This window comes from Anthonomus grandis, chromosome 2, assembly GCF_022605725.1.
Source record: "Anthonomus grandis grandis chromosome 2, icAntGran1.3, whole genome shotgun sequence".
Classification (NCBI taxonomy): Eukaryota; Metazoa; Arthropoda; class Insecta; order Coleoptera; family Curculionidae; genus Anthonomus; species Anthonomus grandis.
Window position 1 is genome coordinate 16654106 of NC_065547.1, and position 18593 is coordinate 16672698.

The window sequence follows — 18593 nt, forward strand, 5'->3', positions numbered from 1 at the left end:
AGAATATTGCAAAGACAATGCCAAGAAGCAGAAAATATGTAAGAATCTGAATAACAGAGAAGAATATGTAATAACAGAGATTTTAATAAAACCATACTTTTTACGGACGAAGCTGGATTTCGGCATGATCGTATTGTTAATGTTCATAATACTCATGTATGGAGTGACGAAAATCCCCATGCTTACGTACAATGTCGCTACCAAGAGCAATTTTCTTTAAATGTCTCGATGGGTGTTGCTGGTGACAATTGGGCCTTTCTTTTTACCCTTAAGATTAAACGACAAATCTTACTTAGAATTTCTTCAACAAGAATTGCCTGTACTGCTGGAAGAGGTTCCTCTAAATGAACATAATCAAATAACTTTTATGTACGATGGATCTCCTCCTCATTTTAGTATAGCGGTTAGAACTCATCTCAATAACATCTTTGGGATAAATTGGGTTGGAAGAGGTGGACCAATTTAATGGCCACCTCGCTTACCTGACTTAAATCCAATAGATTTTTATTTATGGGGACACCTTAAAAGTCTGGTTTATGCTAGTCTCATACAAACAGTAGAAGACTTAAGAAATTAAATTGTAAATGCTTGCGAAGAAGTGAGAAATAGACCTCGAATTTTAGCTCGAGTGCGTCGTTTAATGATTCGTCGAGTGAGAAGGTGTACAGAAATGGATGGTGGACATTATAAACATTGTTGTACTTGTTGTTGCAATAAAAAGCTCCTAGAAATCAAATAACAAATATTAAAGTTGAAAAAAAGGCAGTGGCATGCATTTTTTTGCCAATAATATTTGCTAATGTCCCTAGGACGCCACTGATTTCATAATTTTAATCTAATCAGGGCTAAATTAGCCTCTTAATACGACAAGTAATACTGCCAAATTTCAAAAGAATCGAGTGAATATTTTTTTTAATATTATTAAAAAAATTTATCACCCTGTATCTTGAAACTGTACATTTCCGGACCAATCTTTATAGAAACTTTTTGTCATATTTTTTTACAAGGAATAACCCACTGAAATATCTCCATCTATTTTTCGAATAGAAGCCGAAGCTACCTAACAGATAATACAAAAATAAATATCTATAATGCCTTTTTCTTGTCCCACCTCAAATATTTGTTGCCTATATGGGGAACCTGTTCTGAAACTAAATTGACATTTGACATGATGTCCAAATATTACAAAATAGGGTCCTTAAAATATTATTTCAGTATGATATACTTACTAATACAGAGTTGCTTTATAGAGAGCTTAAAGTTTTTAAATTAAATAAGTTTATGGAGTTTGAAAAATGTAAACTCATGTATAAAATTATAAACAAAAAATTAAAATGTAATACAACTGTTATATTCTCAAATAACGTTCATAGACACATTACCAAAGGTCAGTTAAATTTACATGTCATGTATAATAGAACTATAATTGGATTGAATAGCCCAATGTACTTTGCATCTAAAGCCTTTAATAGGCTACTTAATAATTTGAGAAATATTTAAAATTTTAAAACTTTTGTAATAAAAGTAAAAGTATGTTTTTCGATTTAATCAGATTAATTGTGTGGTTACTTTTTCTAAAATTTATTTACAGTAGTAGATTACACTTACAATTCATTTGTATATACCTAACAATGATTTTTTTAATTGTTATTCTTATTTCTCGAGGCCAACGCTATAAGCACTGTTTAGAGATTTAATGTATTTATGCATTTGTATGTGTGCATACAATGCATAATACTGTGCATGTATACAGGGAGTTCGAAAAATAGACGGAGATATTTCAATGGGTGATTCCATGTAAAAAAATTTGAGAAAAAGTTTCTAAAAACATGGGTCTGGAAAAGCACAGTTTTCAAGATACAGGGTGATTCATTTTTTAAAAAATATTAATTGTTTATTAATAATAATTATTTTTCTAGGAAACCTGACACTTGTCAATGTCAAACCTCCATGCAGAAATGATTTTTTGTTTTCCAAGGCACCTGTGATTTTTTTACCATAGATTAATAAGTCAATTATTGTCCAGTGGCATGTAATAAAACCATATTTATTTATTTTTGTCGAAAACAAAAATGAGATACAAAAAAAATACAAGAGGCAAAAAAGTTGTATTTTTAAATGCTTAATCAAACAACAAATATTAGTCAAAGTCAAAATATACTTTATTTGCTAAGTTTACAAACTTGTGCTAAAAGCTTCCTAATCCTAGAATTTATAATACAAGTATTTATTTGGTTATACAGGATACAGGACAATAACAGAATACAGAATCGATTTTGATTGTACATAGAAGCATATTTTATATAATCAAAGAAAAAACCAAAAAAGAAGAAAAGAAAAGGCAAGAGCCAACATAAAACAAGAATAATAAAAAAAAATAAATAAAATAAATCTGATCAACAGATATATAATTAATTTTAAATATTAAAATGAGTCGTTAAAATACTCTTCAATGCTGTAGTAAGCTTTTGGTAAGATTAATTTCTTTAGTTCTCTTTAGTTCTAATGATTAAATATTTTACGAATAATAAATATAAGAGAGTTTCTTGTAAGTGAGGAGGTGGGGATTGGAAGAGATAAGTTGCCCACTTGACGAGTATTATGACTGGTGCAGGATGGTGGACTTACGAACTTATGTATGAGTGTTGCAGTTTCTAATATAAAGAGTGAGAAAACTGTTAAAATTCTTTCAGCTAGAAAAAGAGGTTTACAAGAGACTCTCAGACCAACACCACACAGATACCTTAATGCTTTTTTCTGAATAGTAAAAATTATGTTAAGGAGTCCCTTGGAGCACAAACCCCAAAATGGCAACCCATAACGGATATGAGAGTCTATTAAGGCGAAATAAACTGAACGAGCAAACAACCTCCCCAACTCATGCCTGGCAACCCTGACTGCAAAACAACCAGAAGAAAGTTTAGCAGAGAGGCCCAAAACGTGGTTGTCAAACCTTAAACTCTCATCAATGACAAGGTCGAGAAATCGACAATAATCCCTACCATGTAGTGGGCTCTGCTCAACAAACAACAAACCCTCTACATTACACTTAAAGCCCAGAACAAAAGTCTTATCAACATTGAATACAAGCTGATTGCAGATGCACCACTCTTTAATTTTGTGAAGGTCCTCTACTATGAGAGATCTGACTACTTTTTGATCTTTGTTATGCCACAGAATTGTAGTATCATCGGCAAACTGAACCACTAGTCCATACAGTGATAGAGAGCTATGGTCATTAATGTATAATAAAGAGTTGAAAAAAGGTAGTGGTGTACATTTTCTTGCCAATAATATTTGTTAAGATGTCCCCCGGGACACCACTGGACCTTATAATTTTAATCTAATTAGGGCTAAATTAGCCTCTTAATACAACAAATAATACTGCCAAATTTCAAAAGAATCAAGTAAATATTTTTATTAATTATAATAAAAAAATAATATTTAAAAAAAAATTATCACCCTTCCATTTCTGGATCCATGTTTATAGAAACTTTTTCTCATATTTTTTTACAAGGAATCACCCATTGAAATATCTCCGTCTATTTTTCGAACACCCTGTATTATGCATTTCTGCATATTCCTTTTTGTTGAACATCATATCTGTTAAACAATCCAGTAAATAGGATTTCTGCAACTGTTACCAGATAATTAGATAGTCTTGATTTCTTTTGCAGTAATTTTAAAAAATTTAAGAAATGTGCACATGCTGTTATCTTAGTTTAGTTTTCCATTTCTAGATATTTTAATAGTTAGTATTACATGTGTACTGCCGTGTTAAGAAAAAACGCCTTACCTGTTGAAAAGGAAAATGTCCAGGAGAGAGTGAAAGATATATAGAGTTGTAGCATCCATATTTTTAAACAAAAATAAATTGAGGCTAATTTAAAAAAATAGTTTAAAGATAATGTTTCTTAATTTGGGCAGTTTTAGACCCTATTTAATTACCAAGTTTAATAATTGTAAATGAGGCATTTTTGATACTTGTGTTAATTGACTTAAAACGCCTTATGTACGCATGAGAGGTTTTCGTATCATATTAATAGATTTTTAGACCTGCATTTGTTGCTTAAAAAGACCTTATCTATCATGAGGTTTTTAAAAGTTTTTAAAGTTTTAAAGTTTTTAAAAATTCATTTAATAATGCAAAAAACTGTTTTATAGACGCTGCTTTAATTGAATACATCTAAACAGGGTGATTATAAAATAATAACAAAATAGGAAAAATAACTGGAATGATTTATCAGTGAATATCCTGAGACAAGTCTGTAACTTGATTGGAAACCGGCAGTTCCTCCCAAAAATGTCTTCGATTCTCAGGCATCGAAGGGCATGACTTTTTTATAATATCTGCCTTTCTCGATTTAGTGACACCTTGAGATTGTGATCTCACATTTGGTTCTATTAAATTTTTCTGATATTTTGCTGTTAAAAAAATTACCTCGGTGTAATGAGAATTGTATTTGTTAGAATACCATAAACTAAAGCTGCCTCTTTCAAATTTTAGTTTGACAATAAGGTATGGTTTTGGTGAATACTTCTTAATTTTCATCAAAGAGCTGTGGTCTTTTCAGTCTCTAAAGTCACTTAGCTCTATGGATAGGACTTTTACATTTTTCATCTTGACTTGCTCGATAGCACCTTGAAAATCATTAAAGTCGTAAGTCTTCCCTCCAGCTCCGGTATTTAAAGACGAACTATAAGAGTTCATAGACTGCTCCATCTGATGGTGGAAACTGTCAGCAGACATAAAAGAATATCCAGGTTCAAAATAGTAAATTTCTAATACATTTGCAGCAATATTTGCAGCTCAAATCTGCTGTCAGGATACGCAACCATATTTTTCAAAGTCAAAATATGGTGATTTTCGCTACAAGCAATTGTGTCTTCTTCATAACTATTTTTTAATTTGACATTATCATGAATAATAATTTTTGGGCACTGAACATTGTTATCATTGTTGCATAATGGTTGTTGGGACAAGGTGTTTAGGTTTCTTTGTTGAAGTATATTTCTAGCAGGAGACATACTATTACTACGAATTGGCATTGGTGGATCACTGTCATCAAAAATCATATCTGAAGGTTCAACATTTTCAATGAAATCAAGCTGATGTTCGCAATATTCTGGTTCAATCACATTATCCCTAATTACTGCCAGTTTTGCCATTTCTAAAATTTTCTTGGCACGTGATATTCTACAAGTTTAATATCAATATCAGTTGTTAAAATCTTTTAATATTACGGTCAAAAGCAAATTTTAGAAGAAAAAAAAATAGAAACTGTATTAACTAATTAAAAATTTTAGATAATATAACAGTTGTATTTTTTAAGGTGGGTTCATACAGAAATTTAATATTATTTTTCCTCTAATCTAATTTAGGACGTGATTTTATTTAATTTTTAAGTGTTTATGCAGACATATTATTTTGATTTGATTTAATATTTCTTCCAATGAAAGAAAGAGAGAAAGAAAGAAAGAAAGAAAGAAAGAAAGAAAATGTGCTATATTACGTAAGACAACAAAATCTTGTGTACAAGCATCCTAAAAACTAAAAAATTCCAAATTTACTTTAAATTTCAAATTTCAAACAAACATAACATCTAAAACACTTTACCATAACATTTACACACATTACCAAAATTATCATACCAATATTATCATAACAAAACAGATTGAGAAAAAAAAAGCATCTTTTTGATAAATTTCATTAAAAAATAAGTAAAGCTGTCAATAAAACAGAATTTAGAAGAACTAAATTAAATTATTTAACAGGAAACAAAACTAAAACACTAAAATGATGTCAGAGCACAGGTTAAAAGGTATCATTGAAAAAATCGTCAAGGCTATAATATGCCCTGGATAATAAAAGTGATTTTAATTCCTTTTTGAATCTCTTAACTTCTAAAATTTGTCTAATACATAGAGGAACATGGTTGTAAATTTTTTTGCTAAGGTATATAAGTGAGTTCTTGGTGAGGGAGGATGTAGGGATTGGTAAGGGAAAATCGTTAACCTGGCGAGTCATATGACCAGTGTTAGAGGGAGGTTTAGGACATTTATGAATAAGAGTAGTTGTTTCTAAGATAAAAAGAGAAAAAAGAGTTAGGATTTTTTGAGATATAAAGAGAGGTTTACAAGAATCTCTTAACCCAGCGGAACATAGGTATCTAACTGCCTTTTTTTGAATCACAAAAATTATGTTTAATAATCCCTTGATGCTTAAACCCCAAAAAGGCAAGCCATAACGAAGGTGGGACTCAATAAGAGAAAAGTACACTGAACGTGCCCCCTAAATACCCCTCCCAGCTCATGCCCCGCCATTCTTACTGCAAAGCATCCAGAGGATAATTTTGATGCAAGATTTAGGATATGATCTTCGAAGCGAAGGCGACCATCAATGGTAATACCAAGGAACTTACAGCTTTCTTTGTTTTGCAAGGGGGAGTTTTCACTAAACATAAGGCCCTGAACGTCACACTTAAATCCCATAATAAAGGTTTTGCCCACATTAAATACAAGCCTGTTTGCAGCACACCACTCCGATAAAATCTTAAGATCCTTAAAAACCTGGGCTCTAACATTATCAAAATCTCTATGATTCCATAAAATGGTGGTATCATCAGCAAACTGAACCACTTTGCCCTGCAGTTTTAATGAACCCAAATCATTTACATAGAGCAAAAATAATAGTGGTCCTAACACTGAACCCTGAGGTACTCCAGTTTTAAGGGATCGGGAATCGGATAAACATCCAGATACTGTAACTCTTTGGGTACGATTAGACAGATAGGATTCCAGCCATTGCAATGCCACACCTCTAAAGCCATAATTATTGAGCTTAGACAGCAGTATTCAGTGGCGAAGCGTGAACTTTTCTTTCGGGTAGACAAACAATAAAAATTGTTAATTAGAAAAAAATGTGTATTCAATATTATTCACTTTAATGAAATAGAGAATGAAAGCGCATGAAATATTAACTTAAAGAGAAAAATATGCAGTGATATAAAAAAGAAAAAAATAATTACTACTAGCATAAAAAGATAGATAGATAAAAATAAATACTACTTACAAAAAAAACACAACATAACTTATAAATCCATAATATCCATTATTTTAAAATGAATTAAATACAAATAAAAATACAATTGCCAATATCAAACAGTCGTTCATAAATAACCCCTAAAATATCCACTAAAAAAATCTTTTCTATACACCCAAAAATAAAAATACTAATTATTAAACTACAATAGATTCATCAAAAAACAAAACTGAAGATGTATTGCGGCCGACCAGATCAAGGGTGTCCATAAACAATAACCCTCAAGAGCATAATAAAATAGCTGGTCGACTTCGATAGACAAAAGCTCAAATGTCTTTCCCGCGAGTAAATTTTGCATATGTAATAGGCTGAATACTGATGCGGCTGGACCTCTGTCACCTGCTTGATGCGTATTATGGTTCGATTAGATGCTCCAAATTTCGGAAGACAAATATCAATGTGTCTTCCTGGGGCTCGTATACATTAATTGGGTGTCAGCCCTGCATTTTTATTTTAATTGGTGCGTCAGCCGGGGCGCGCCTTAGATATTATAGATAGATAATATAGCCGTTTAGATACTATATAATAATAGTAAGGAGAGCGACTACATTCTGTGTTATTTTTTTTTTAATTTGAATTCAACAATGACATGAAATAATTACGTAATAAATTAATGAGAAATAACTGGATAATTTTGGGTAGACAGTGTCTACCTTGTCTACTCGTACGCTTCGCCACTGGCAGTATTCCACGATCTACACAATCAAATGCCTTGGATAAATCGCAAAACACTGCCGCCGCGGACTCTCCAGAATTTAAGGACACATAGACACTCTCCAAAAAGCCGAAAACAGCGTCATGAGTCCCTTTTCCCGTTTGAAATCCAAACTGATTTGCAGATAAAATGCAATTATGTTGCAAAAAAGATAAAATTCTGATTTTTGCAAGTTTTTCAACTATCTTGGAGAGGGTAGATAATATAGAAATTGGACGGAAATTACAAGGCTCACTCACATCTCCACCCTTATAAAGAGGGATAACCACTGCCTCCTTCAAACATGCTGGAAAGATGCCATTATGAAAGGAATTGTTTATGGCAGAAGCTAAGGCATTCAATGCTGAGTCAGGCAAAAGGAGTAGTAATTTTGATGATATTCCATCAGCTCCAGCTGATTTATGGTTTTTTAAGCTTTTAATTGCATCTCTAACGTCAGTAAGGCTAACAGGATAAAAGAAAAAAGAATTTTGAACTGACACTTGTTGAATATAATGCAAAGGATCAATATTAGTATTCACATCCTTGAGCAATAAATGAGGAATATTACAGTAATAATCATTTAAACTATTTGGTCTTACTTCTGGTTCTGAAACTTTCTTGTGAGAATGCCTGAAGTCATTTATAATTGACCAACATTCTCTCTGCCTATTTGAGGACATATTCAAGCGGTCACTATAATATTTAACCTTAGCTGCTTTTATCGTCTTTCTATATAGACTACGATATTTCTGATGATAAAGAATAATGTTTGCATTAGTTGTAAACTTGCACAGCTTAGCCAAAAAACGGAGGTTTTTAGCTGAAGTTCTGAGGCCTGCTGTGACCCATGGTTTTCTATTTTTCATTTTAAGCCTCTTTTTAGGAAAACACTGATTGATCTTGTCACATAGCACATTAAATAACAAAGTAAACGAGTCAGGAGCCATTTCAACTGCATTCCAATTAACCAAAGCTGCAGTAGAAGAAAAAGCATTAAAATTTGCTCTGCTGAAAATTCTTCCTATATAATGAGATGAAGGAAATACAGTGTTGCATGGAATCCTAGCGAGAATGGCTTCATGGTCAGAAATACCAGATGAGAGTACTCTACATGACACATCATTTAAATTTGTACACAAATAATCAATAGTAGTTGCAGATGAGGATGTTATACGTGTGGGTGAAAGAACATGCATCTTCAAGTCATAAGATTCCAATATACTTAAAAGGGATGTATGATATGATGGCAAGCTTACATCAGTGAAGTTAATATTAAAGTCACCAGCCAATATAACTATGGAGTGTAGAGACAATTGGGATAATAGAGAATCAAGTTTGTCCAGGAACATACCAATATCTCCTGTGGGTGGTCTATAAACACAAAGAACATATAAATTAAATCGCTTACAAAAACAAAGGGAGAATTCAAAAACCTTCTGCAACAGAAAGCTATCATACTTATTAATTTTACAGAAAAAAGCTTCAATTGTTTGTTTAACTAAAATAGCTGTTCCTCCATGTATGGAGTGTTGCCGACAAAAAATTGATATAGGAATATAATCAGATATTAAGAAACATTCGTTAGGCTTTAACCAGTGCTCAGTTAGTAATACAATATCAGGAAAATCACATGAATCAAGTAGAAGATGAAGCTCGTCCATTTTATTTCTTAGAGACTGTATATTTAAAATAAAACTACTGAAACTTTTCACATGCTTATTTTCAATGTTATTTATAGAATGTGAGTGAGCTTCATCTTCTGTGTATTTATCTATAAAAAAGAATCCCTATCACAGTCAGTATCTAGAAGTCCAGATTGATTACTTGGTTTTATTGTGGACACATTTTTTGATGAAATACTACTTTTGAAATGTTTTAAAATATGGGTATACAGTAATAATGCCAAATCTGATCCAAAGTTGCTGGCATGATTAGACTCTAAAATTCTATTTAGATTAATATTATTGGCGTGAAATATTCTATAGAGAGCCTTATTGCTATTATAAATTACATTATGGTTTGGATACATGTAAGGGCTTGTCATCACTAAACTATTGCTGTGTAAATGTATAAATTTTTTTTAAATATCGAATGATGAGCAAATACCATTTAACATTAAAATCAACATATCATTTTCTGTAAATTCCTTAACCATAGACGATGCAGTATAAATCAGTTCATTGTTTGTACTTCCTGGCTTCAGGAAACACTGGACTTTGTAGTTAGCTTCAAACTTTAGACGCAATTTCTTCAGGAACACTCTACTACAGTTTCCACCCACAAAAAGAAGCCTAGGTCAATTATCAACGGGTGAATTTGGCCTACATGGCAACTGTGTTGGATAATTTATATTAACGAATTTAGATATGTTTTGCTGTTCCTTTAATGCACAAATATCGGAATAGCAAGTATCTTTTTCAACTTCCAACACCTTTATCGACTGGATCATATTCTTATTCATCTTAGTTAAATCATTAACTTCCATTTGTAACATATTTATTTGCATCTTATAGGTTGCAGATTCATTTTCTAATGTTTTTATTGTTACAATTAAATTTTTATTTAAGGTATTTAACTCATTGATTCCTATATTGAAATTTATTTTTTCCTCTTCACATACTTTTAATAGTGACAGTAACTCACACTTCTTTAGTTTTTAAATTTGTTAATTCAATTTTAAGTTCATCATTAAGTTTGTGTAGATTATCTAGGGAGGAAGAAAACTTCTTTTCGGCCTCTGACACTTCATCTTCAAACACCAAACTGTTTCTTCTCATTCTTTCTATATGCCTATCCTTTTCTTTTAGTTCAATCAATAATTCATGAATCTTCTGCTCAAAATAAATATATTCTGGTCACATGACCGCTGCCAAGGGAACTGCTGATTTTATAGCTTTTAAAACCAGCAGTTCCCTTTTCTCCAGCAGTTAGAGTTAGTTAACTTTTAAATTACTTCTTAAATTAGATCACCTGCATAAATGCCTTTATTTAATACCATTGGTCTAATCTTTAAAATTAAGTTAAACTAAATGCTAAATTTGCCGTAAATGAACCCACCTTTAGTTAATTCCAACAATGACAAAAATATGCTTTATGCAAAAAATTAATAGCATGAAACATTTACCTATCTGATTCCTTATGGTAAACAAGTTACAAATTAATAATAGTTACAACACTTACAACAACTTTATTTTAAACTTTTGATAAATTAGCAAACATTCAATAAAGTCAAACTCGTTCGTAGTCAAAACGATTACCATGTTTTGAGGCAAATGCACTTTAACTGCAGAGTATACACGATTATTACGCATGCGTCGTAAGATAAGGCATTTTAAATTAACATGGTTCTAAATGCAGCATTGACTTGAGGCGTTATTGTAACAAGTTGAGGTCTTTTTCGTTAATATTTGTAGATAGGGCACTCTTAAATAACATAACCATTAGATTTACACTTAAGGTGGATTTTTAAATGGCCATTATTCCCAAACCAAGGCAAGATAAGGTGTTTTTATTTCTCATTTAGTAAGAAAATACCTTAATCTTTTTAATGGCACTTAAATCTCAATTTTGAAAAAAAATGTAGTTAAGGCGTTTTTTCTTAACATGGCAGTGTACCTGTTGTGTATCATCTTAGAATGTTTATGTAAATGTTTATAGTAATAAATAAATAAAAACACAATATTAATTAATAATACACCCATTAATGCCCATTATGCGCTACATAATAAATATTTAAACAAAAATCTTACCAAGTTGTGAACCATATTCACTCCTAGTTGTACTATCAGGATCAGTCTCTTTGGTTATTATAACATCATTTGAATCATTCGAGTCACTTTCTATCGTTACAGATCCTTCGGATGTTGATGGAATTAGTTTAAAGTCTTCGGGGACCAAATAACTAAAATTATATTAAATGAATGCTAAAATAAAATTTTAATAAAGGAAATTTACTGTTGTGTTGTTCCAGGTTTTGGTTTAGGACATCTTCGAACGAAATCGTTCATTGCTAAAATATAGGTTTGAGAAGACTGTTTTTTGCTCATTTTATGTTGATAAAAGGTAAAAAATAATATAAATGATAAACAAAAACACAAAAAATAAGCAGTAACTTAACCTCACTAACATATTAGAATGGTCAAGGGATAGACCTCACTCATTAAGGTGGGTCCAGACTACTCGTGCTCGCGCTCGCACTCCGGCTTTTACTTGTACTTTTTGAACTTGATCTACTTGTGCCACCATTTACTTGGACCGTCCACATAGACTTATTTATTTGCTAAATTGCTTGTACTCCGGCTGTTCCAATGAGCGACGACGAGCTTGTGGCGGCTAGTGCGGCTTTTAGTGTAATTTATTGTTTATTAAATAAACAAAAAACAAAAATGAGAAAGAAGAGACGGTGGTGGGTTACGTCGTTATTTAAAAGTCGAAGCAAATGCAGTGGAAGCAATTTACTTAGCGACCTTAATATTGAAAACCTCCACTTTCATACATTCTGTAGAATGGCGCCTACTAATTTTGAGGAAATCATAATTTTAATCGGCCCAAAAATTATGAAGAAAAACACAACATTTCGAAAAGCAATTCCTGTAAAAGAACGATTAGCTGTAACACTAAGATATTTAGCATCGGGTGATTCGTACACTAGCTTAAGCTTTTTGTTTAAGTTTTCCAAGCAGTCAATTTCGCTGATTGTGCCAGAGGTATGCAGTGCTTTATGTGAAGTTTTTCAAGATTTTATAAAGGTAGGTAAACAATAATTCGTTTAAAACTTTATTAATAATAATTCACAAATTTTAATATTGATTAGTGTTGAGAGTGTTAATCCATGGCGTTAATGAATAGTTGTTATCGTTGGTTTGTTCAGGCTGAGAGGTTGTAGGTGTAGGTGTTAGTTGTGACGGTTGTAATAGTGGTTGATGTTCCGTGTTTATTGCATGAGGCGAGGGAAAAGGACTTTAAACCGTAGAAGCTGATTCAGTGGTTGAAGGGGAAGCCACACTCCAGTACGCCTGTAGTGTTTGGGCCCTATAATTTCCTAGATTGGGTCTTTGCATAGGGTATTCCCCTAACTCTGCCTTAAACAGGATGTCATTAAAACCTTTCTGGACGTAAACAGCTGTTCGTTTATTCAATGATCTTAACTTACGAGCGATGAATTCACCATATGCGTCATACTCATCTCTCTCTTTATTGTTTATCTTCTTTAATATTTCAAACGATTCTTTTATTCGTGGATCTTCATTACTACGTATTCTTTTGCGTCCAGTGATTTGCCTAGTTTGGGCCAAACTATTTTCTTGTGGTACAGTCTCTTCAATAGTGTTGTTATTAGGTGCTTCTTGTGTATGTCCTTCTTCACTTTCTACTTCTTCCTCTTCTAGGTTTTGTGTTGAAGTTTCCTAAAAAATTGACTTATTAAATTAATAAAATCTGTCCAAGAAAATCTACAATATTTAAATATTATTAATAAATGTTTCTTTTTTTCAGATGCCTCAAACAGAGAATGAGTGGCTTCAAGTAGCAGCTCAATATGAAAGACTATGGAACTTCCCACATTGCATGGGGGCAATGGATGGCAAACACGTTGTTCTTCAGTGTCCAGTAAATACAGGCAGTGACTATTTTAATTACAAAGGAACTTTTAGTATTGTTCTTTTTGCTGTTGTTGATGCCGATTATTGTTTTCTCTACGCTGACGTGGGCTGTCAAGGTCGAATATCAGAGGGCGGTGTTTTTCGCAATACAACCTTTTACAAAAAACTGGAGGATGGCTCTTTAAATCTTCCAAGTAGTAGAAAACTTCCTGGTAGGGAAATGTTGGTCCCGTATGTTTTTGTTGCGGATGATGCATTTCCGTTGCATAATAATATAATGAAGCCATACTTAGGACAGCAAGAAAAGGGATCAAGCAAAAGGGTTTTTAATTACAGGATGAGTAGAGCCAGACGAATAGTAGAGAATGTTTTTGGTATAGTCTCAGCAGTATTTCGGGTTCTTAGGAAACCCTTACTTTTGGAGCCCCAAAAAGCTCAAGTAATTGTTATGGCTTGTGTTTATTTACACAATTATTTAAGACATAATGCAAGGAATACATATACACCAACCTTAACATTTGACTGTGAGCAAAATGGAGAAATTGTTCCAGGAAATTGGAGAAATGAACCAGAGCCGAACTCTACATTCCGGGCTTTAAGAAACATACCTCGTAAATCTTCTCAGAATTCCCAAAACATAAGAAATGAATTTGCAGATTATTTCGTCAATCAAGGAAAAGTACCATGGCAAGATAATTATCAATAAATTAAAAATAATTTTGTCAGAATTTTTTAAAGTGTAATTACAATTTTTTCTTAAAAGATTTTTAATTTTTTTAATCGGTGTTTAAATGAGGATAATATTTTGAAGAGCAGTTTATTTAAATGGCACTTATAATTAGATAAAAAAATATAGGTACGTACCTCTGTATTTATTGTTTCCTTGGGTTGATATTTCGTGTGCAAGAAACGAAAATGTTTAAAGGCAAACCAAGGAGAATATAATTCATCTGTGCCCATTCCAGATCTGTTATTTTGTGCAACTTTTTGCCTAGCTTTTCTGTATGTTGCCAGTAATGACGTAATTTTGCGTTTTATCTCCTGTACATCTAAATTTAATTCTTGTGATATTTCTTTCCAAGCATCGTTCTTTTTATTATTAATTTTGTAAAATTTATATGTACTGTCCCACAAAACTACATGCTTTTCGTATAATTTAATTAAATCAATAACGCGATCGTTCGTCCACTCCATTTTGATAAAAATTAAACGTTTAAAATACGTTTGACCGTAAACAACACACCACAAGTCACAAGTATACGAAATTCGAAAAATTTTCGTCCAATAAACTTACAAGTCCGTGCGAGCTTCCTTTGATGTACCGACACCGGTCGGAACCTCACGAGTAACGTACTTGCCTGGCTTGCGCTGCTCCCACTCCGACTTGTCGCCACGTCCACATATAGGCAAGTCGCAAGTAAAAGCCGGAGTACGAGCACGAGCACGAGTAGTCTGGACCCACCTTTACGCGCTGTGTGATCGTTTGGCTCCGACATATGAGAGAGAGGTCCGAGAAAGAGTAGGAGCTAATTTGGGCAAAAGCGGGTTGAGAGTCGTTATTTTAAATGGTGTTTTATATACATTTGTTTTTCTGTTGCTTTTCACGTTCATATTTTTGAAAAGTTTTTATTATAAAATAGGAAAAATTTTATTTTTAAATATATTTAATAATAAGGAGCATCTATCCGAATAAAAAAAGCACTTAATTTGTATCATATTAAAAGATTTTTAAATACATTACATATGTTTAGAAATACGTATTGATGAAACTTTTAGCACTTAAGTTTTGGTGACCCTAATAATAAAAAACCATACCTACCTAATATTAATTTAATAATAAATTAATTTAATGTTGAAATATAATATATAGAATTTGCCTACACATTATATAAAGACGTTATTCTTCTACTAAAATGTTCACTTTACACAATTACCAGGGCGTGTAAACTTTCACTTTTTACACACTCGTGCCTAATCATTTTACACACTTATTACATAAATAAATATTATATAAAAATCTGTCATTACCTAAATAATGTGTTTTATTTTATGGCACTTTAAATTAAATAAATTTATATAAACTCTAAAACTCCACTCTTAGTCGTAACGCGTTATAATAACGCTCACATTAACTCCACTACTGAATGTGTAAATGTCTTATTGCCATTTTTTCACCAATTTTTTAACACAAGAAGTAACCCTGACACAAACAATTTTACTGATAAGTCAAGAATAATTTATCCTATTATTGATATCCAATCTGTTTCAGAAGATTCAGTTTTTCGCACCTTAAAATCCATGAAAAATAAAATAACAAGTGGTCCAGATATCTTATCTGCTTTTTTTTAAGAGATTGCGCTGCTAGTTTTGCCAAGCCACTTATTTTTCCTTTCAATCTTTGTTTGTTAACTTAAGCTATTCCTAAGATCTGGAAGCGCTCAAGAGTCAGTCTTAATTACAAAAATCTGAAAGGATGGATGTCACCTATTATAGACTGATAACAATTATTAACAATTTCGCTAAATGCTTGAAAATTCTTGTTTATAATAGAATCATTCATCAAGTAAAAAATAAGATTTCCCCGCATCAACATGGTTTTCTCAAAGGACGTTCAACAACAACGAATCTCGTAATTATATCTCAACTGATCGCGGAAAGTTTACACTGCTCTTCCTAAATAGACGTTATATATACCAACCTATTTAAAGCCTTTGATAAATTAGGTCATGGCATTTTGTTGTAAACTCAAGTCTTTTGGTGTCTCTAATAATCTTCTTTTAGGATCATGACTTTCAGGACGATCTCAGTTTGTATGTGTAAATTCCGTTTTGTCAAGCGGCAATCTCTCACCATCTGGCATTCCTCAGGGATCGGTCCTTGGTCCTCTATTGTTCCACATCTTTATTGATGATGTGTGTGGGAAGCTTAATTCAATGGTATTATTGTATGCAGATGACCTCTAGCTTCTCTGAGGATTCTTCTGAGGATTGTCTCGCCCTTTAAGAAGATTTAGATACTTTAAATACAAATAATCTGAAAATGAACATCGAGAAATGTCAAGTACTTTCATTTACATCAAAAACTAATCCAATTCTCTTTAACTACTCTATCATATACACAGCGCTAACTAGATGCGACTCTTTCCGTGACTTGGGCATAATCTTTGATTTCAACCTAACATTCACTAAGCACCCAGTCAACATGTAGTAGGACTTTGTCCTTTCCAATTCTTCCTATCCTTTCCTACCCCTAGTCGTTGACAGTAACGTGCATTTAAGAATTAAATTTTGTGAAAGTTATCGAACAGGGTAAAGTCTGCCCAACCAATCTGTAGCTAAGCGGTATCGGTGCGGGGAACGTGGTTGTAGACTAGACCCGCCTCATTTCATTCATGAAATGGCCAGTGACGTGCGAAATTTTATAAACCGATTACACAGATTTGAATGTATTAAATATTAAAAAATATGATTTGATTTTAATTTTAAAATAGGTATTTGTAGGTAAGATATTAATTTGGAAATTAAGGTCTTCTAAAATATTTTATTTGTAAATATGTAATAAAAAAATGACAGACAAGATTAGGGAAGTTTGAGATAAGAGTAAAGTAAAGAAAACACAAAATTTGTAATACACCTACTTAGTTTATTCACTTAAAATAAGAGTGCCGTACTCGATGCCTGGATATCGCGAGGGAAAGAGCACGGCAGATAATCCGAATTATGGTGTTTAAACATTGAATTTACTACATAATATGTATAATTTAAATTATTATTTAAATAAGTATAATCAATTTGTACCTGTTGAAGATAACCACTCCAGTAACAGTCTCACTCTGCCAGCATTTTTTAAACGTTAGGTCATTGTCTATCCAAGTTTCATCTATTTGATCTATTGCGACCTTCGGCTCGGTGTTTTTTTATTTCTCTTAGGTATTTATACCTTAAAGATGTTATTTTTGGAAAATTTTTTTCTTCTGGCAATTTTTGCAACAGCTTTCTGCTAGTAGGCACAACTTTAAACCCATATAAATTCGATTTATTAGGTGTTTAACTATTTGAAAATGAAAGTTGTCGTCTTGTTCCACCTTCGTCATTCGCGGTCTTTTTTTGCCGGGACTAGAAAGCATTTTGTTGGGGTCCGTCCGCATTCTTTCTTCATCTTCTTTGTGAATTTTTTTCACCATTGAAATGCTTACGCCAGTATATTGAGATATTCTTTCAAGTTTGCGCTTTACTGGTAGATCAACGAAGTTATTAGTAGCTTCTTCATTGCAAACCCTAAGAATTTGTACAAAAAGTATATAATCCTGATATTCGATTTTTTTTAGTCGTCGTTCCAATTCATATTACTTATATTTATAGACATTTTATATTCAAAATAACCAACATTAACTTTAAATCTTTTTTGTTTGTAAAGCAATCGAGCTTGGTTTTATTTCATTGAATATGATTTTTATTTATTACAACATTAGGTACATAATTTTTGAAATTTAGTGTCGCATAAATTATGATTTTATTTTAATGTTTTTTTTTCATAACTGTGCTTAGGCTTTATAATTCTCTTATTATCATTTTACTTACCTATAAACCTTCGCAATCACTTTCCTTGCCTGGCTATGAATAAAGTTATTCATTTTAACGTAAATAACACAAAAACTGTTAAAAATTATGAACTTTAACAACAAAGAAACAAATAACACAAAACAACAACAAAACAGCAACAACAATAATAGCAAATAAACTAAACTATGCTACACTACTCAAAAGTCATAGGTCAGAAATTAAGTAGGTACCTAAAAATACAGCAATAAAAACAGTTTAATAGCTCAAAAGTATTAACATACGCCGCCGCCACTGAATCCGCAAGAACTCGATATTATTCCGAAAATTACACAAAACCTGGTAGGATGCGATCCAATAAGACAGAGAAAGCAGAGAGCTGCATAAAAATAATAAATTAATGGCCAGGATGTCATCAACCAATCACCTGTCCCCAAACAGCGAAATGCTTCCGCGAAAGCACGACGTTGCCGGCTTTGTAAGTTTTATTAGGAATTTCGGATAAATGTTAGTCAATATTGGGTTTTATAATATGCAAAACATTAGCAAATAGAACTAAAAAATATGGTTTAAACTGCATTACATTATTTATTATCTTTTTTATGATTAAATAGCTTAATTTTACCATTATATTT

The 18593-nt window shown here is 32.2% G+C and overlaps 2 protein-coding genes across 4 annotated transcripts in view; one reads left to right on the top strand and one right to left on the bottom strand.

Moving 5' to 3' along the window:
• The window catches only part of LOC126747704 (DNA-binding protein Ets97D), a 65170-nt gene extending 53235 nt beyond the window's left edge, over positions 1-11935 (bottom strand). For 2 of the 3 annotated variants that reach the window (XM_050456505.1, XM_050456503.1), the window contains exons 1-2: positions 11754-11934; positions 11549-11700 (exon numbers count right to left, since the gene is read on the bottom strand). In XM_050456505.1, coding sequence (XP_050312462.1) covers positions 11549-11700; positions 11754-11845 — 244 coding nt within the window. In that variant the 5' untranslated portion in view covers positions 11846-11934. Of the gene's footprint in view, positions 1-11548; positions 11701-11753 lie in introns of all 3 variants that reach the window. The other variant, XM_050456508.1, reaches the window with a different exon arrangement.
• A 147-nt stretch (positions 11936-12082) lies between these two features.
• Positions 12083-13842, top strand: LOC126750099 (uncharacterized; the record flags this gene model as incomplete). Its single annotated transcript, XM_050459603.1, has 3 exons — positions 12083-12547; positions 13293-13740; positions 13805-13842. Coding segments are annotated over 3 exons (951 nt in total), but the record flags the coding sequence as incomplete, so codon positions are not given.
• Positions 13843-18593: the final 4751 nt, after the last annotated feature.